A 21,140-nucleotide genomic window follows, 5' to 3' on the forward strand; every position below is an offset into this window, starting at 1 on the left:
CCATTCCAGAATGTCCTGCAGCCGCTCAGAGACATCCTTGACTTACCTCACTTGGAGTGAAGCTCGTCCTCAGCCTCTTCTCATCGAAGCCTCTCGAGTCAAAGCTCCAAATCTCCACTCCTTCGCTGGCCCGCAACAAGAAGCCAGGACCCACCCTGAGGGCCGCAAACAGCAGCACGATACGGACCTACGGCACCCGCACAGTGCAGCTGCAGTTTGGCGCCAGCCGGTTCACGTGGGACTTCACACTGGCCGCGATGGCCCAACCACTCCTGGGGGCGGACTTCTTGCGAGCTCACAGCCTAGTGGTCGACTTGCTAGGGAAAAAACTGGTACATGCCGAGATTTTCCAGACATTCTCCCTGTGTGTGAAGCCAAGTTGCCAGCCCCACACCTGGACACCATCACGCTGTCGGACAACGATTTCACCAGAATCCTGGTGGACTTTCCATCGATTCTGGCACCACAGTTCACGGTAGCCATGCCCAGACATGGAGTACAGCACCACATTCCGACCCAGGGACCACCCCTCCACGCCCGCACACGAAGGCTCCCCCCGGAAAAGCTCCGCCTGGCAAAGGAGGAGTTCAAGAGGATGGAGGAATTGAGGATTGTACGGAGGTCCGTCAGCCCATGGGCCTCCCCCCCGCACATGGTGCCCAAAGCAGCCGGGGGTTGGAGACCATGCAGCGACTACCGCAGACTGAACGAGGCTACAACTCCAGACCGCTACCCCGTGCCGCACATACAGGACTTTGCAGCATACCTGCACGGGGCAAGAATATTTTCCAAAGTAGATCTTGTCCGGGGATACCATCAAATCCCGGTGCACCCTGAAGACATCCCCAAAACAGCACTCATCACTCCGTTTGGCCTGTTCGAGTTCCTCTGCATGCCGTTCGACCTGAAGAATGCCGCACAGACGTTTCAGCGGCTAATGGATGCAGTGGGACGCGACCTGGACTTTGTGTTCATCTATTTTGATGACATCCTTATAGCCAACAGTAGTCGTCAGGAGCATCTGTCCCACTTCCGCCAGCTCTACTCCCGCCTGAGTGATTTTAGCCTCACGATCAACCCGGCCAAATGCCAGTTCGGTCTCGATACCATCGACTTCCTGGGCCACAGGATTACCAAAGATGAGGCAACACCTCTGCCCGCCAAGGTAGACGCAATCCGCCACTTTGCCTGGCGCAACACGGTCAAAGGCCTACAGGAGTTCGTTGGTATGGTGAACTTCTACCACTGTTTCCTCCCCTCAGCAGCCTGTATCATGCACCCTTTGTACACCCTGATGCTGTATCTGGCAATCCAACATTTCAGTTACTTCTTAGAAGGCTGGCCGTTCACCGCGTTCACGGACCACAAACCGTTGACCTTCGCGTTCACGAAGGTGTCCGATCCCTGGTTGGCTCGCCAGCAGCGACATCTGTCCTACATCTCCGAGTACACGACGGACATCCAGCATGTCTCGGGAAAGGACAACGTCATGGCGGATGCACTCTCCAGACCAGCTGTCCAGGCCCTGTTCCTGGGGGTGGACTATGCAGCACTGGCGGAGGCGCAGCAGGTAGACGATGAGATGCCCAGCTACAGGACCACAGTCTCGGGTTTGCAGCTGCAAGACTTTCTCGTAGGCCCAGGTGATAGGACCCTCCTGTGCGACGTGGCTACTGGCCAACCTCGCCCCATCGTCCCAGCAACCTGGAGGCGGTGAGTTTTCGACTCCATACACGGTTTAGCGCACCCATCTATCAGGACAACCGTCCGGCTGGTCTCCAGCAAGTTCGCGTGGCACAAACTTCGCAAGGTCAGTGAATGGGCTAGAACGTGCGCGCAGTGCCAAACAGCCAAGGTGCAGCGGCACACTAAAGCCCTGCCTTAGCAGTTCGAACCCACCCACTGGAGGTTCGACCACATTCATGTGGATATCGTGGGCCCCCTACCAGTATCCCGAGGAGCGCGGTACCTCCTAACTATGGTAGACTGGTTCACGAGGTGGCCAGAGGCGGTCCCGCTCACTGACACATCTGTCAATTCCTGCACCCAAGCACTGATTACAACCTGGGTAGCACACTTCGGGGTACCTGCCCACATTACCTCCGACAGAGGCGCCCAGTTCACCTCCTGCCTGTGGTCAGCTGTGGCCAGCCTGTTGGGAACGCAGCTACACCACACAACTGCCTACCACCCACAGTCGAACGGACTAGTGGAACGCTTCCACCGCCACTTGAAGTCGGCTCTCATGACCCGCCTGAGGACCTAACTGGGTGGACGAGCTTCCCTGGGCCCTGCTTGGAATTCGACGAGGATCTGCACGCCTCATCGGCTGAGTTGGTGTACGGCGCACCCCTGGCTGTCCCAGGAGAGTTCATACCAGCCCCAAGGGAGCAAGAGGAAGAACCCGCAGCAGTCCTGGACAAACTACGCAAAAGGCTCGGCAATGTGGCCCCCGTACCAACTTCAAAGCACGGACGGACCCCGACTCATGTACCCAAAGACCTGCAGAACTGTAAGTTTGTGTTTGAACGGAGGGGCGGTCACCGGGCACCGCTACAGTGGCCATACGAGGGGCTGTTCAAGGTGATCAACAACAACGGGTCCACGTATGTTCTGCACATTGGGGGGAAAGAGGAGGTTTTCACGGCGGACTGACTCAAACCAGCCCATGTAGACTTGGCGCAGCCGGTCGAGGTTCAGGCACCGCGGCGCAGAGGCAGACCTCCCAAACAGAGGCTGATCCACTGTGGACATTGGGGGGTGTATCGCTGGTTCTGGGGGGGGGGGGTTATGTGGCAATCCACTTTCTGCGCAGGTGAACCAGCTCACAAATAGCCAGTGCGCAGGGGGAGACTTTGGTAATGCACCTCTGACGTCATTTCCTCCTGGAGAGGGCGGGCAATAGGGATTAAATGCCAGCGCCGTGAAGTTTGAATAAACTAGTCTCGAAACGACTTACCCACTGCGTGTCGTCGTCTCCAGCTCTGTATGTAGTACATCGCTACAGTATGTCCACGTGGTAACTGAAGGAATAATTCTGAATCTGAAAATGGCCATCTCACAGACCCCACTCGATACAGAATTCCTCTAGCAGTTTGCTTCTTTTTTCACAAGATAGTCTGTTCCCCAAGTAGAATAAAAACCCCTCAAATGACAACGAGCCACTCTTACACACTGATGTGGAAGCTGCTTACCTGCGATGGAACCGACTTCAATGAATTCTTCAGCTCGCCACAGGCTGACGTCTCCGAGTGTCTGCGGGTGAGTAACGAGGCCGGCTAGGCTGTGTAACTGGGACTCATCGCACAACAGACTCAGACTCCCGATCCACAGAACGGCCATGCTGAGATTTTACAGTGCACCACATGAAAGGACAGCCAAAAACCATATTCAAGAAGATAAAAAGCAACAAATTAAACTGTGGAACAGGGAGGATATATAATTCCAGATACACACGAGTATAATGTCTCATTACCAATGCTCAACAGCGGTTATACAGAAGATACTGACTATTCAGCTGGTGTTCCCACGTGAGCTGCATCTCACCATATCAACGTTTACGGCAATGGTGTTCAGGTCCAGGGACTGAAAACTTCAACATCATCTGTCTGGCTGTTTCACTGTGTGGTACGCAAGCTGCAAGGCACTGGACCACAAGACCCTACAGCGGACCCCCCGTTTGTGACAGTGTAGTGGATGAAGGGCCCGATGCATTATTGAGGATCCCTAACACCCAGCCCGCAATCTCTTTGACCCACTACCATCAGAGAGGAGGTGCAGAGGCGCCAGAACTCGGACTGTCAGACTGGCTGTGAGACTAATGAATACCCTGCCACCACCGAGGTTTCCTCACTGGGACAGCGAGCGCACTATATGCACTCTAAGTTATATTTTATTGACTTAATTGTAGAAATACTTTGGTTTATGTACCGTGTGAGACATACGTTTTGTGATTGCACCTTGGCCTGGAGGAATGTTGTTGCATTTGATTGTATTTATAGTAAATGTTCTGCCTCTGATCGCAAGAAACTGCAGAGAGTTATGGACACAGCTCAGCACATCGCAGAAACCAGCCTCCCCTCCACGGCCTCGGCCAGTGCCACCCCTCCACGGCCTCGGCCAGTGCCACCCCTCCACGGCCTCGGCCAGTGCCTCCCCTCCACGCCTCGGCCAGTGCCTCCCCTCCACGGCCTCGGCCAGTGCCTCCCCTCCACGGCCTCGGCCAGTGCCTCCCCTCCACGGCCTCGGCCAGTGCCTCCCCTCCACGGCCTCGGCCAGTGCCTCCCCTCCACGCCTCGGCCAGTGCCTCCCCTCCACGGCCTCAGCCAGTGCCTCCCCTCCACGCCTCGGCCAGTGCCACCCCTCCACGGCCTCGGCCTCATGGACTCAATAAAAGAAGCCAACGCAGTCGAACACCATCCACCCCAGTCATTCTCACTTCTCCTCCATCGACTCTGAAGAAGATACAAAAGTCTGAAAGCACGTAAACCAGACTCAGTAAACAGCTCTGTCCTGCTGTTTTAAGACTATCAAATGATTCCGTGGGACGATAAAATGGGCTATTGTGCTCAGTCTACTTCATTCTGGCCTTACACCTTACTCCCTACCTGCACTGCACTTCCCCTGTTACGCTTTATCCTGCATCCTACCGTTGTTTTTCCTTCTACCATCTGAACGCACCATTGTAATGAAATGATCTGCTTGCCTCAAGAGGATGGCATCATCACCCGGGTCAGACCCTCTTCTCACTGCTACTGTCAGGAAGGGCCCCCACCCCCCGGGTCAGACCCTCTTCTCACTGTCAGGAAGGGCCCCCACCCCCCAGGTCAGACCCTCTTCTCACTGTCAGGGAGGGCCCCCACCCCCCGGGTCAGACCCTCTTCTCACTGCTACCGTCAGGAAGGGCCCCCACCACCCGGGTCAGACCCTCTTCTCACTGCTACCGTCAGGAAGGGCCCCCACCCCCCGGGTCAGACCCTCTTCTCACTGCTACCGTCAGGAAGGGCCCCCACCCCCCAGGTCAGACCCTCTTCTCACTGTCAGGGAGGGCCCCCACCCCCCGGGTCACACCCTCTTCTCACTGCTACCGTCATGAAGGGCCCCTACCACCCGGGTCACACCCTCTTCTCACTGCTACCATCAGGGAGGGCCCCCACCACCCGGGTCACACCCCCTTCTCACTGCCACCAATGAGGTACAGGAGCCTGAAGACACACACTCAGTGTTTTAGGAACAGCTTCTTCCCCCCTGCTATCAGATTTCTGAACAGACCATTAACACTAACTCACAACTTTTGCTTTCTTTTTTGTCCTACTTATTTAACTTAAAAGTATATATATATTTATTATTTGTAATTTATAGTATTTTTACATATTGCACTGCACTACTGCCAGAAAACAACAAATTCCACGATACACATCGGTAACAAGAAACCTGACGCTGATCTCTCTGGTCCATTTCAGATCAGCAATTGAGATTATTTTATAAGATACAGTGCAAGAAAAGTTTTTCATTGTACATGTGACAATACTAAACCCAGTCTGTTTAATCATTGTGCATACAAATGTGACTGTACATCATGTGGTGCGTCAGTGTGATGTGTTAGCTGAGGAGTTTCTGCTCAGATCAGACACTCTCCACCCCTGAATTCTGTCCATCCACCATAACATAAGCTTTCAAGAACTTTAAAACCACTTTAAAAGAACCACAAAAGTTTAGTTTCATTTTTTTAGCCCTGCTTCAACTGATCTATCCCATAAGATTATAAAGCATTGGATAGGATGAGGCTATTTGGCCCATCGAGTCTGCTCCGTCATGCAATCAAGACTTAGTTATTATCACTCTCAATCCCATTCTCCTGCCTTCTACCCATAACCTTTGACACCCTGACTAATCAAAAATTAACCTTTGCTTTAGAGATACCCAATGACTTGACATCCACAGCCATTTGTGGCAATGAATTCCTGGCTAAAGAAGTTCCTCCTCACCTCTGTTCAAAAGGGATGTCCTTCTGTCCTGAAGCTGTGCCCTCCAGTCCTTGACTCCCCCCGTTATAAGAAACATCCTCTACACATCCAGTCTATCTAGTCTTTCCAATATTCGGTAGGTTTCAATGAGAGCTCTCCTCTTTCTTCTAAATTCTGGAGAGTACAGGCCCAGAACCATCAAAAGCCCCTCATATGTTAACCCTTTCAATCCTAGAATCATTGTCGTGAACCTTCTCTGAACCCTCTCCAATGCCAACACATCCTTTCTTAGAAAATGGGCACAAAACTGCTCACAACACTATTCAAGAGATTCCCTCAAATGAACTCATGCCATTCATAGACCAGGACAATCCTGGACCTCTTAGCTAAAAGACTGGCCTTTTATGACAATCCAGGTAAGTCTGACATTGCCTACCTGAACTGCATTGGGTTTATCGCAGACATGTCAGCTGGTTTGATGCCACAAATGATGTGTCCCAGAGCAACCAGACTGGCCGAATCCAGCTCATCCACTCTGAGCCTGTTCACATGCAGGAACGTTGTAAACAACACAGTGAGCTGGAACAAAGATTAAACTGTCCTTTAGTGCAAACTCAAGATTAAATAATGCAGAAGGGCAAAACTCTCCCCATTTGCTACGATGACAAATTCAAGGTTTGCAGTTGTTTTTCTACCCATACTCTTTCTGTGATTTAAACCTCATCCTGAAGAAGTTAAAAGCAAATAAGTACGACAATTGTTATTTCAGAGATACAGCACGGTAACATGCTTTTTTGGCCCAATGAGCCTGCAGCGCCCAATTCCACCCTTGTGGGTGTAATGCTGAGATAGATTCCTCTACAGTGCTGTCCTATAATGCTGATATACAATGCAAATATGTCCTAGTATACAAAATACTGTGCTAATATATCCTAATATGCTAATATACAGTGCTAATGTCATAATATATCCTAATATGCAAATATACAGGGCTAATGTCCTAGTATATCCTAAAACCCTCTTATACAGTGCTATTATGTCTTAATATAGTGTAATATGTCCTAATATGTACTAATAAACAGTCATGTCCTAATGTGATGATATAAGTTCCTAATATACAACACTATCCTAATAACCTCATCTGCCTCATGATGCTGAAAATCTCACCATAACTTTATCCAACTTTCTTTTAAAAACCTCCTTTAAGGTACTGCATTCCAGAACAAAGAGTATTTTAATCAAGGAGGGTGGAATGAGGGTTGTGGAGGCATATCAAGATCCAGATATTAATTCTGGATGTAGCTCTTCAGCTTGGCAAGGATCTTTCATGATTTCAACGAACATCCAAGTCCAGGGTCACCGTCAATTCTCCACCGATTCTGATTCAGTTCAGTAACTCATTGATATAACCTGGTGTGGGATTATACTGTATAATCATCATTATCCTTGTAGCTTAACTTTAATGCCTGTTTGTATTTTATCTAACTACATACATACATGTAACTGTTTAGTATGTTTCCTAGTGGTCACAGAATGTATATGCAGTTGTTCAGCGTGTCCCTAGAGGTTACAGTTTTGTATGATTCTGGAAAGTTCCTTGGTATCACATTATATGAATAGGGGCTGTCTGATTGGTTAACTCTTATCTACAAATTTGAATGGAACATCTCTCACCTATTGGGTATGAGGAGGACAAAACACATTGCCACAACACCTTTAGTCTGTATTCCTGTTCTTCGTTTTTAGCTACTAGGCTTTTGCAACTCTGCCTTTCCAATTCTCTTTGATTTTTCAAATGCTTAATGAAATGATCATGAAGCGACAGGTTTTATGCCTCTTTCCTGGCTTACGAAAGAACCTTTGATCGAAAACATCAGATTCCAACACAGGTAAGGTACCAAGTAAATTGTGGTTGAAGCGAAGGAGCCTGATCCAGCCCAGACGTGCACACACATCTTGATCCAGCACAGACGTGCACACACATCCTGATCCAGCCCAGACCTGCAGACATCCTGATCCAGCCCAGACGTGCACACAGATCCTGATCCAGCCCAGACGTGCACACAGATCCTGATCCAGCTCAGACATGCACACACATCTTGATCCAGCCCAGACGTGCACACACATCCTGATCCAGCCCAGACGTGCACACTTCCTGATCCAGCCCAGACGTGCACACACGTCCTGATCCAGCCCAGACGTGCAGACACGTCCAGATCCAGCCCAGATGTGCAGACACGTCCTGATCCAGCCCAGATGAGCACACACGTCCTGATCCAGTCCAGATGTGCACACCCATCCTGATCCAGCCCAGACGTGCACACACATCCTGATCCAGCCCAGACGTGCACACCCATCCTGATCCAGCCCAGACGTGCACACACGTCCTGATCCAGCCCAGATGTGCAGACACGTCCTGATCCAGCCCAGATGTGCAGACACGTCCTGATCCAGCCCAGACGTGCACACCCGTCCTGATCCAGCCCAGACGTGCACACCCGTCCTGATCCAGCCCAGACGTGCACACACGTCCTGATCCAGCCCAGACGTGCAGACACGTCCTGATCCAGCCCAGACGTGCACACACGTCTTGATCCAGCCCAGATGTGCACACATCCTGATCCAGCCCAGACGTGCACACACGTCCTGATCCAGCCCAGACGTGCACACACGTCCTGATCCAGCCCAGACGTGCAGACATCCTGATTCAGACCAGACGTGCAGACATCCTGATTCAGACCAGACGTGCAGACATCCTGATCCAGCCCAGACGTGCACACACATCCTGATCCAGCCCAGACGTGCACACACATCCTGATCCAGCCCAGACGTGCACACACATCCTGATCCAGCCCAGACGTGCAGACACATCTTGATCCAGCCCAGACGTGCACACATGTCCTGATCCAGCCCAGACGTGCACACACGTCCTGATCCAGCCCAGACGTGCACACACGTCCTGATCCAGCCCAGACGTGCAGACATCCTGATTCAGACCAGACGTGCAGACATCCTGATCCAGCCCAGACGTGCACACACATCCTGATCCAGCCCAGACGTGCACACACATCCTGATCCAGCCCAGACGTGCAGACACATCTTGATCCAGCCCAGACGTGCACACACGTCCTGATCCAGCCCAGACGTGCACACACGTCCTGATCCAGCCCAGACGTGCACACACGTCCTGATCCAGCCCAGACGTGCACACACGTCCTGATCCAGCCCAGACGTGCACACACGTCCTGATCCAGCCCAGACGTGCACACACGTCCTGATCCAGCCCAGACGTGCACACACGTCCTGATCCAGCCCAGACGTGCACACACGTCCTGATCCAGCCCAGACGTGCACACACGTCCTGATCCAGCCCAGACGTGCACACACATCGTGATCCAGCCCAGACGTGCACACACGTCCTGATCCAGCCCAGACGTGCACACACGTCCTGATCCAGCCCAGACGTGCACACACGTCCTGATCCAGCCCAGACGTGCACACTCGTCCTGATCCAGCCCAGACGTGCAGACACATCTTGATCCAGCCCAGACGTGCACACACGTCCTGATCCAGCCCAGACGTGCACACACGTCCTGATCCAGCCCAGACGTGCACACACGTCCTGATCCAGCCCAGACGTGCACACACATACTGATCCAGCCCAGACGTGCACACACATCTTGATCCAGCCCAGACGTGCACACACGTCCTGATCCATCCCAGACGTGCACACACGTCCTGATCCATCCCAGACGTGCAGACACGTCCTGATCCAGCCCAGACGTGCACACACGTCCTGATCCAGCCCAGACGTGCACACACGTCCTGATCCAGCCCAGACGTGCACACACGTCCTGATCCAGCCCAGACGTGCACACACGTCCTGATCCATCCCAGACTTGCACACACGTCCTGATCCATCCCAGACGTGCACACACTTCCTGATCCAGCCCAGACTTGCACACACGTCCTGATCCAGCCCAGACGTGCAGACACGTCCTGATCCAGCCCAGACGTGCAGACACGTCCTGATCCAGCCCAGACGTGCAGACACGTCCTGATCCAGCCCAGACGTGCACACATCCTGATCCAGCCCAGACGTGCAGACATTCTGATCCAGACCAGACGTGCACACACATCCTGATCCAGCCTAGACGTGCACACACATCTTGATCCAGCCCAGACGTGCACACACATCTTGATCAGCCCAGACGTGCACACACGTCCTGATCCAGCCCAGATGTGCACACACGTCCTGATCCAGACCAGACGTGCAGACATCCTGATCCAGCCCAGACGTGCAGACATCCTGATCCAGCCCAGACGTGCAGACATCCTGATCCAGCCCAGACGTGCAGACATCCTGATCCAGCCCAGACGTGCACACACATCTTGATCCAGCCCAGACGTGCACACACATCCTGATCCAGCCCAGACGTGCAGACATCCTGATCCAGCCCAGACGTGCAGACATCCTGATCCAGCCCAGACGTGCACACACTTCCTGATCCATCCCAGACGTGCACACACGTCCTGATCCAGCCCAGACGTGCACACACGTCCTGATCCAGCCCAGACGTGCACACACGTCCTGATCCAGCCCAGACGTGCAGACACATCTTGATCCAGCCCAGACGTGCAGACACATCTTGATCCAGCCCAGACGTGCACACACGTCCTGATCCAGCCCAGACGTGCACACACGTCCTGATCCAGCCCAGACGTGCACACACGTCCTGATCCAGCCCAGACGTGCACACACGTCCTGATCCAGCCCAGACGTGCACACACGTCCTGATCCAGCCCAGACGTGCACACACGTCCTGATCCAGCCCAGACGTGCACACACGTCCTGATCCAGCCCAGACGTGCACACACGTCCTGATCCAGCCCAGACGTGCACACACGTCCTGATCCAGTCCAGACATGCAGACACGTCCTGATCCAGCCCAGACTTGCACACACGTCTTGATCCAGCCCAGACGTGCACACACGTCCTGATCCAGCCCAGACGTGCAGACATCCTGATCCAGCCCAGACGTGCAGACACATCTTGATCCAGCCCAGACGTGCACACACTTCCTGATCCAGCCCAGACGTGCACACACGTCCTGATCCAGCCCAGACGTGCACACACATCTTGATCCAGCCCAGACGTGCAAACACATCTTGATCCAGACCAGACGTGCACACGTCCTGATCCAGCCCAGACGTGCACACACTTCCTGATCCAGCCCAGACGTGCACAGACATCCTGATCCAGCCCAGATGTGCACAGACATCCTGATCCAGCCCAGACGTGCACACTCCTCCTGATCCAGCCCAGACGTGCACACTCGTCCTGATCCAGCCCAGACGTGCACACACGTCCTGATCCAGCCCAGACGTGCACACACGTCCTGATCCAGCCCAGACGTGCACACACATTGTGATTCAGCCCAGACGTGCAGACATCCTGATCCAGCCCAGACGTGCACACGCATCCTAATCTATTCCAACACATGCAAATGCACACTTAGCTTCCCACTATAGAGACTCACGGTGGTATCAATCAGTCTGAGAAAGGCACCTTTTTGTTGGTCCACTCTGCAGTTTTACCCAGGGCTGCCACAGCACCCAGATCAGACAGGTCCAGCCTCATCAAATCCTTCTCTGGGAACTGGGTGGCTATCCGTCCTAGCTGTTCGATCACCTGAGGCGGCATCGCTGATACAGGTCTGTAGATCTGACAGAGCAGATTTATCGTGTGATGGTTGTGTAAAAAAAGCTGCAGGCTACAAAGAACGTACACTTCACCAGGGATGTATTCAAGAGCTACAAGCTCCACTTTCTTATCAGATTCCTTCTTCATCAGCCTTGTATCTCTTCCACCTATCACCTCCCAGCTTCTTACTTCAATCCCTGCCCCCACCCAGCCACCTCCTCCCTCAACTGGTCTCACCTATCACCTTCTAGCTTGTACTCCTTCCCTCTTCCCCCACCTCGTATTCTGGCTTCTTCCTCTTTCCTTTCCAATGCCGATGAAGGTCTTGGCCCAAAATATCGACTAGTCATTCCCCTTCATAGACGCTGCCTGACCAGCTGAGTTCCTCCAGCATTTTGTGTGTGTTGCTTGGATTTCCAGCAACTACAGAATCTCTTGTGTACATGTTACCAAGTTTGTATTCAAGGACCAACACTTAAGATTCCTGTTTGACTGCTGCCATTGAGAACTCTACCCGTTTAGCAACATTGAATTAAACAGGAAGGATACAGGCCCTGTGGCCCAACCAGTCCATACTAACCAGATTCCCATCTAAGCTGGTCCCATTTGCCTGTGTTTTGCCCTTATACTTTAAACTATTCCTGTCCAGTTACCTGTCTTTTAAATATTTATATATATATATGTACCTCAAACATTTCTTACAATAGCTCATTCCATATACTGACCTCCAGGTGAAAAAGTTGCCCCTCCTCAAGTTCCTATAAATTTCTCCCCCCCCCCAACCTAAACCATTGCCTGCTAGTTCTTGGTTCCCCCAACCCTGAGAAAAATCACAATATCGATGTCCTTGTGGTTTAATACACTCCTATAAAATCACACCTCTTCCTTCTGCACTCCAATGAATAAAGTCCTAGCCTGCTCAAACTCTGTAACTCAGTCCCTCAAGTCCTGGCAACTTCTTCCTAGTTCTTTTCCACAATATATTTTCATTTGATTCCTTCAATATGTATAAACAATCAGTAAGACACAATGAAACAGATTATATACAGTTATGTAGGTTACGGTCAATTGGGGCAGCCACTTAGTCAGTATAACTCTTCAAGAACAAAAACTGATTAATAAAATTGGGGGATTCCCTTTATTTATTTCAGACACCTTGCCACTTAATTGGGACAGGAGACTAAGTTTCTAACTAGTGTCAGCTGTGAGCACCTGTGCCACTGTTAGACATCACACTGGACTTTGACTGAACTGTTTTTGAATAGCATCAGTTGCATGTGTTTGTGTTTAACAAGCAGTGATTTTTGTCACTGATAGGTGGTGACAAATAAATAGTAAAACAATTCAGAACCGTTTTGCTCACTGTGGTTTCAAGCTTGGAGATACCAGAAACAGCCGGGAATGAAAATGAAATGATTTCACTACCTCAATAAGTTAGGAATATGATGAATTTAAAGGTATCAACAATCATCTTAAATGTTACAATGAAAATGAAGATTTGGAGGATGCAATCATCGACAGCATTGTATGAATGCAGTCTATTATCTGCACTAGGTGTCTGAGCTGATTTTCATTGTGTACACTGGGTGAACTCCTCTGTCAACTAGTAGAAATTAATGCACAGTTTTCTAGTACTGTAATATTATTGGAAATGTTCTAATTTGGTCTACATTTCATTTAAATATATAATTTGTTACTTAATCTGTCTTTTTAAAAAAAATACCTTTTTAACTATTTCCATGAAACTTTGGCGAATTGGGGCAGCCGCTTAATTGAGCCAACGTGTACTGGTTCCGTGTACTGTGTCCCAATTAACTGGAATCCGTATATAAGAGTGAGAAGCATTCAGTACGTATCAGCTCAGTAAAATGGGCTGAGTTCCTCTCATTAAGGATTTATCATTGTAACTTATTTGAGGAGGCCATTCTACCATTGTATCCATGCTTGGCTAAATGCAGAGCCACTTGGGTTACCCTACTCCCCAGTTCTGGCTCACAATGGAAGAAATGGGACACAGGATAAGCAGGACAGAAACAGGTTATTCAGCCCATCTATTTCATGCTGGCATTCATGTTGCACACTCATCTCATCCCACCCAATCTCACCTCATTCAGCTATTCCAGGGGTTCACAAATTGGGGTCTATGGACCCCTTGTTTAATGGGATTGGTCCATGGCACAGAAAGGGTTGGGAGTCTCAGGTATATTTGCTTCTCCCTCACACACTTGTCAAGCATCCTTGTAGATGCAACAACTCGTACTCCCCATGGCCCTACCTTCTCAGGGCTGTGAAACATCGGTACCTGTTTAACTCTCTCCAGCAGCCAAAGAAGTTCGAATGGCTGAAAATGAGGGTCTTGGCCAATCATCTCCAAGCAGTTGATGAAGTCGTCGTCGGCCATGCCAATCAACAAATCGACAGGCCACGCGGAGGGGAGGGTAGTGCGGATGATGTTGCAGGTCAGGATGGGACCTAACACAAAACAAGTGGAATCAGTATGTTCCTTCTGTCAGGTGCCTTTACCTGAACGTCTCTGTGTTTCTGTCACTCAAGAAAGATCTCCAGGTCAAGAAGCTCAGCTTCCATTCCCTTACCCTGCATTCAGACAGACAGACAGACATACTTTATTGATCCCGAGGGGAAATTGGGTTTCATTATAGCTGCACCAACCTCATTATAGCTGCACCAACCAAGAATAGAGAAGAAATATAGCAATATAAAACTATAAATAATTAAATAATAATAAGTTAATCATGCCAAGTGGAAGTAAGTCCAGGACCAGACTATTGGCTCAGGATGTCTGAAACTCTGAGGGACGAGTTGTAAAATTTGATGGCCACAGGCAGGAATGACTTCCTGCGACGCTCAGTGTTGCATCTTGGTGGAATGAGTCTCTGGCTGAATGTACTCCTGTGCCTAACCAGTACATTATGGAATGGATGGGAGACATTGTCCAAGATGGCACGCAACTTGGACAGCATCCTCTTTTCAGACACCACCGTCAGAGAGTCCAGTTCCACACCCACAACATCACTGGCCTTACGAATGAGTTTGTTGATTCTGTTGGTGTCTGCTACCCTCAACCTACTGCCCCAGCACACAACAGCAAACATGATAGCACTGGCCACCACAGACTTGTAGAACATCCTCAGCATCTTCCAGCAGATGTTAAAGGACCTCAGTCTCCTCAGGAAATAGAGACGGCTCTGACCCTTCTTGTAGACAGCCTCAGTGTTCTTTGACCAGTCCAGTCTATCGCCAATTCGTATCCCCGGGTATTTGTAATCCTCCACCATGTCCACACTGACCCCTTGGATGGAAACAGGGGTCACCGGTGCCTTAGCCCTCCTCAGGTCCACCACCAGCTCCTTAGTCTTTTTCACATTAAGCTGCAGATAATTCTGCTCACATCATGTGACAAAGTTTCCCACTGTAGCCCTGTACTCCACCTCGTTTCCCTTGCTGATGCATCCAACTATGGCTGAGTCATCAGAAAACTTCTGAAGATGGCAAGACTCTGTGCAGTAGTTGAAGTCCGAGGTGTAGATGGTGAAGAGAAAGGGAGACAGGACAGTCCCCTGTGGAGCCCCAGTGCTGCTGACCACTCTGTCTGACACACAGTGTTGCAAGCGCACGTACTGTGGTCTGCCAGTCAGGTAATCAATAATCCACGGCACCTAGGAGCAGGCCTAGGAGCAGACCCTGTAATGGGTAAGTGTGAACTGGTAGTGTAGTGGCTAGCATAGCACTTTACAGCAGGTTCAATTCCCAACGATTATCCCCATGACCTCGTGTGTGAGTTTGTTCCCAATGCTCCGGCTTCTCCTCACGGGCTGGTTGTTTCGATGTACATGTGACAAATAAAGCTAATCTCTAATCTCTTTAAACATCGTCCAGCAGACAGAACACAGGTAAACACTGTGCATTAGGGTTAAATCCCAATACAAACATATAACAGACATGTTAACACAGTATAAAGGCTTTCCATACAATGTATCTCCAGTAAAATGCACACAAAGCCACAAAAAAAGGAAGATTAGGCTGTGATCAAACCAGAGATACCAGAGCAACAAACAAAAAATGCTGGAGGAACTCAGCAGGTCAGTTAGCACCTATGGAGAGGAATAAAAAGTCAGTGTTTCAGGCCAAAGCCCTTCTTCGGGACCGGAAAGGAAGGAAGAAGAAAGATGGCAGAATAAAGAGGTGAGGAGCAGAAGGAAGTTAGAAGGTGATAGGTGAAGCCAGGAGGGTGGGAAAGGTAAAAGGCAGGAGAGGAAGGAATCTGATAGGAGAGGAGAGTGGACCATAGGAAGAAAGGAAGGAGGGGGGACACCAGGGAGAGGTGGTAGGAAGGTGAGAAGAGGTAAGAGGCCATTGTGGGGAAATAGAAGAAGAGGGGAGGCAAAGGAAATTTTTTTTAATCAGAAGGAAAAATAAGTATTCATTCCATCAGGTTTGGGGCTACCCAGATGGAATACAAGGTGTTACTTTTCCAGCCAGAGAGTGGCTTCATCTTGGCACAAGATGGGGCCATGGACTGACATATCGGAAGAGGAAGAGGAATTGGAATTAAAATGTTTGGCCACCAGGAAGTTTTTGTTTTGTGCTAGATGACGCGGTCCCCCAATTTACGATGGCTCTCACCGATGTAGAGGAGGAGATTCACAGATGAAGGGTTGCCTCACCTGGAAGGACTGTTTGGGGTTTTGAATGGAGGTGAGGGAGGAGGTGAATGGGCAGGTGTAGCACTTGGGCTACTTGAAGGGACAGGTGCCAGGAGGGACAACTGTGCAGAGAGAAGTGCCAGGAGGTATTAAAGGCGGCTTTTAAGGAAGTAGGAGTGGAAGAGATTTTACAGACCCGGCTGCAGAGTCTCTGCATCCTTTGGCTGAAGGTGCAAGTGGCCTGTGGCACAGTCACCTGTCCTCACCGTTTGTCGTCTGCCGCTGCTGCCGAGTATTGAGCAGTCCAACTGCAGTCTGTAACAATATTTGCTGTTTTCTAAAAAGGTCCTCGTGGTCAGAAGGTTCCATTGCTTGCTGGCAGGTCGAACCGAAAGCACTTCCCTCCCACTGCTTCTGGCTGTGAAACAACATCTCAATCCTCTCCAAGACCAAAACATCCTGAAAGAACAGACAGATTGGGATTTTTGTAATTTTTCATCAGTTTGATTGGGAATGTTTGCTGGGATCAATTAATCTTTGCTCTGGATACTTCAAAGTTCTAAATAAATTTATTATCAAAGTACGTATCTGTCACCGTATATACAGCTCTGAGATCGATTTCCTTGTGGGCATTCACAGTAACTACAAAGAAACACAATAAAATCAATGCAAGGCCATAGCCAACAGGATGGACAAACAACCAATGTGCCAAAGACAGCACACCCTGCCAATACAAAGAAAAAAATAGAAATAATAATAAATAAATAATCAATGAGTATCAAGAACTTGAGATGAAGAGTCCTTGAAAGTGAATCCATAGGTTGTGGGAACAGTTCAGTGTTGGGTTGAGTGAAGTTATCCCCTCTGGTTCAAGCACCTGATGGTTGAGGGGTAATACCTTCTGGACTACATATATTCCTCACATTTCCCAAGGATTGTCCCCTCGGAACATCTCTGAGTTCTTCAGCTCCACATGGAACACAGAGCAGTACAGCATAGGACCAGGCCCTTCAGCCATCCACTATGTCAAACCCATCTACCTGCACGTGTTTGATACCACTCCGTTCTCTGCCTCTTTTCTCTTCTTTTGCCTGTTACACCTCTGCTGTTTCGGGCAGCAACGAAGGTCCTCCATTTCTGGTGGTGCTCAAGGTTTCCTTCATCATGTCAGTAGCTTCCTCTTGGTTTTCACTACTAACGGTCATGCATGTCCCGGAACACCGTCACACTCAGATGTGGAAGGATTCTTCATTGCTGTTCCCGTAACAATTTTGTTTTAACGTTCAGGGTTTGTTGGCCCTGAGCTGAACCCCTGAACCTGGAGGACCGGTGGACCATTCTTAGTCTGGCCTCTACCCTTTGACCTGTCTGACATGGGTGACCCTACCAAGAGCCAAAGCATAAAGCCCTGACTCCAGCCAGCATGGCTCTCCGGGTCATTGAGACACACAAGCCTCCAAACCCTATGACAAGGTTGTGGTCCTCCTGGAGGATTAGCTGCCTAAAAGTCTCTTAAGCCACTATTGCACCACCTCCGGAAGCCCGTTCCAGACATCTGCCCCTCGCTGTGTAAAAATACTCACTGCACACATCTCCTTCAAATGTTCCCCCTCTCTTTAAAGATATGTCTTCTAGTATCTGATGTTTCTCCCATGAGAAAAAGACTCTGATTGCTTACTCCATCTATCCCTCTTTATAAACATCTATCAGGTCTCCCCTCGGCCTCTGGTGCTCCAGAGAAAAACCACGTTTGTCCAAACTCTCCTTACAGCTAATACTCTCCAATCCATCCACACTACATCCAGCTGATGAACATGAGCGATTCTGCAGAACCTGGAAATCGGGTAGCAACTACGAAGGAGTTCTATAGTTGTACCGTGGAGAGCATTCTGACAGGCTGCATCGCTCTGTGGTATGGAGGGGCTACTGCACAGGACCGATAGAAGCTGCAGAAGGTTGTAAACCTAGTCAGCTCCATCTTGGGTACTAGCCTACAAAGTACCTGGGACATCCTCAGGGAGCGGTGTCTCAGAAAGGCAGCGTCCATTATTAAGGACCTCCAGCACCCTTTTCTCACTGTTACCATCAGGGAGGAGGTTCAGAAGCCTGAAGGCACACACTGAGTGATTCAGGAACAGTTTCTTCCCCTCTGCCATCCAATTTCTAAATGGACATTGAATCTTTGGACACTACCTCATGTAAAAAAAATACAGTATTTCTGTTTTTGCACATGTAAAGGGGGTTTCTTTTTTTTCTTTGTTACTGTTGGGAAAGGGTTTCTTTGTTTTGTTAACTAGCAGGAATGCTAATTTACTGATAACGAGAATGGTATTCCTTTGTAAACCAAATGGGGACTAATGTTCTTTCTTCTGAGTCTGTAAGCTTTTGTTGACGGGCTTTTGGGCAGATCGGCGCGAGGGGGTCGAGAGAGAGGACGCAATGCTCTAAGCTGGGCGAGGATCGGACCCCAAAGGGGGGTCCGAGGCCGGGAGGTACTCCGAGGAGGGGGGGGGGGATGAAGCTAGATGTGCTTGGTTGACCACTCGGAGGGTCCTGAGCTGTTTGGAGAGTCGAGGAGTTCGGAGGGTCCTGAGCTGCGAGTCGAGGAGTTCGGAGGGGATCGAATGGTGGCCAGAAGACTTCAGTAATTGAGCTCCAACGGTTGTGCACAAAGTGGTTTGGACTTTGATAAGTTTGGCGCCTTTTCTTTAATGTTCTCTTCATATATACTGTATCGTTATTAATCACTTAGTTATAGTAACCTTTATAAATTGTACTCATTTAATCGCATATGGTGTACTGTCTGTTTTTGGGCGAGGCGGGGACATCACACAGCATCCACACCAGCTGATTACCCAGTTTGGCGGGGCCGAAGGCTGCTCCCCCTAGACGAAACGAGCTGAGCCAGCCTGAGGCGACCCAGGGGGTTACACACATTTTAAAAAATCTATTCAATATACGTAATCGATTTATTTGTTTATTTATTATTTACTTATTTTTCTCTCTGCTAGATTATATATTGCATAGAACTGCTGCTGCTACGATAACAAATTTCACGTCACCTGATTCAGAGAAAAATCAGCATTTCAGTCCAAGCCCTGATGAAGGATCTCAGCCTGAAACATCAACTGTTTATTCCCCTCCATAGGCGCTGAGTGACTTGCGGAATTCCTCCAGTATTTAGTGTGTGTAATACCCACCTCAGCACCCTCTCCGGACCATCATATACACCTGAATTAATTCTCCAAGCTCAGTGAAGGACAAGTCCCATCTGTGCACCAGTCTTCATTGCACAACACTCCAAGCCTATACCATCCTCAGAACCCCTTTTTGAAAATGCCAGCCAGCACAATCAAAGACCCCACCCACCCCAGACATTCTCTCTCCTCCCCTCTCCCATCAGGCAGAAGACGCAAAAGCCTGAAAGCACGGACCACTGAAAGAGTGGCACGCTAGCACAGTGGTTAGCATAATGCTTTACAGTGCCAGCGACTGGAAGATGGGGGTTCAAATCCTGCCGCTGTCTGTAAGGAGTTGGTATGCTCTTCCCGTGACTGCCTGGGTTTCCTCCCACATTCCAAAGCCGTGGAATGAGAGAGTGAGTAAAGCGAGGGCGTGTGATGCTGGTGCTGGAAGCATGGTGACACTTGACATCCTCAGACTCTGCTGGCCATTGACGCAAACATCACATCTCACTGCAGGTTTCAAAGTACGTGTGACAAATAAGGCTAAACTCAATCTCACCAGGCTCAAGCACAGCTTTTATCTCCCTGTTATAAAACTATAGCATGTTTCTTTCAGATCAATAGTCTCTTGACCTTACAATCTATCCCAGCACCGCTTTGCACCTTACTCTCTCTGTAACTGTGACACTTCACTCTGCACCCTGTCGTTGTTCTACTGTGCACCATCTCAATGCACTACTGTAATGAACTGACCCGCATGCAAGACAAGATTTTCATCACACCTCCATACCTGTGACAACAATGAACCAGTTTACCAATCCAGGTCTTTATCTCCCTCCTGAGATTTGGGGCCCAAAGCCCACAGATGTGGCCTGGCACAGACTTTACACCAGGGGTTGACAGTAATTAGGGAAGAGTACCTTTGGAAGTTTTTGTATATCCTCAATGGACAGAAAGAGAAGGAGCCGATCGACCTTTTCCAAGGTCAGCGAGGTCCAGTTGGTGGGGTCACTATGGAAAAAGAAAGAACTGTTTCAATTGATATAACTGGAGAGTAGGAAATAACTCCAAATTTAAAGCAATTCTCTCATTTGCATGAAGGTCAAATTAAACCATGATTTCTGCAAAGGTGTTTGTTGTCTCCTAAACTGCTGTGTGACAATCAGAGGATGCAAATGATATTGGAATTGAGTTATTAGTGTCACATGTACCGGGATACAGTGAAAAGCTGGTCTTGCATCCTGTTCACACAGATCAGATCATTACACAGTGCATTGTGGTAAACAAGGGAAAACAATAACAATGCAGAATAAAGCGCAACAGCTACAGAGAAAGTGCAGGAAGACAGTAAGATGAAAGGTCATAACAAGAGCCCATCTTATCGTACTAGGGAATTATTCAATGGTCCGATAACAGTGGGACAGAATCTGAACTTGAGCCTGGTGGAACGTGCTTTCAGACTTCTGTATCTTCTGCCCGATGAGAGAGGGGAGAAGAGAGAACGCCTGCACTGCAGTTCCTCTATAACAGTTTATTCTGCATTTCTATCACCCTGTTCTACCACGGTGATGTGATACTGATGTGATGAAATTATCTCTGGTTTGTTTATCTGCATGGATGA

At 49.5% G+C, this 21,140-nt stretch overlaps 1 protein-coding gene across 1 annotated transcript in view; it reads right to left on the reverse strand.

The window, feature by feature from the left end:
- strc1 (stereocilin 1) overlaps positions 1–21,140 on the reverse strand; it is an 84,383-nt gene that overhangs the window by 13,100 nt on the left and 50,143 nt on the right. Inside the window, exons 17-22 of the mRNA XM_059952455.1 lie at positions 20,440–20,530; positions 16,601–16,793; positions 13,973–14,142; positions 11,536–11,691; positions 6,403–6,545; positions 3,195–3,343 (exon numbers count right to left, since the gene is read on the reverse strand). Coding sequence (XP_059808438.1) covers positions 3,195–3,343; positions 6,403–6,545; positions 11,536–11,691; positions 13,973–14,142; positions 16,601–16,793; positions 20,440–20,530 — 902 coding nt within the window. The remainder of the gene's footprint in view (positions 1–3,194; positions 3,344–6,402; positions 6,546–11,535; positions 11,692–13,972; positions 14,143–16,600; positions 16,794–20,439; positions 20,531–21,140) is intronic.

The sequence above is a fragment of the Hypanus sabinus genome, chromosome 28 (genome assembly GCF_030144855.1).
Source record: "Hypanus sabinus isolate sHypSab1 chromosome 28, sHypSab1.hap1, whole genome shotgun sequence".
In the NCBI taxonomy this organism is placed as follows: domain Eukaryota; kingdom Metazoa; phylum Chordata; class Chondrichthyes; order Myliobatiformes; family Dasyatidae; genus Hypanus; species Hypanus sabinus.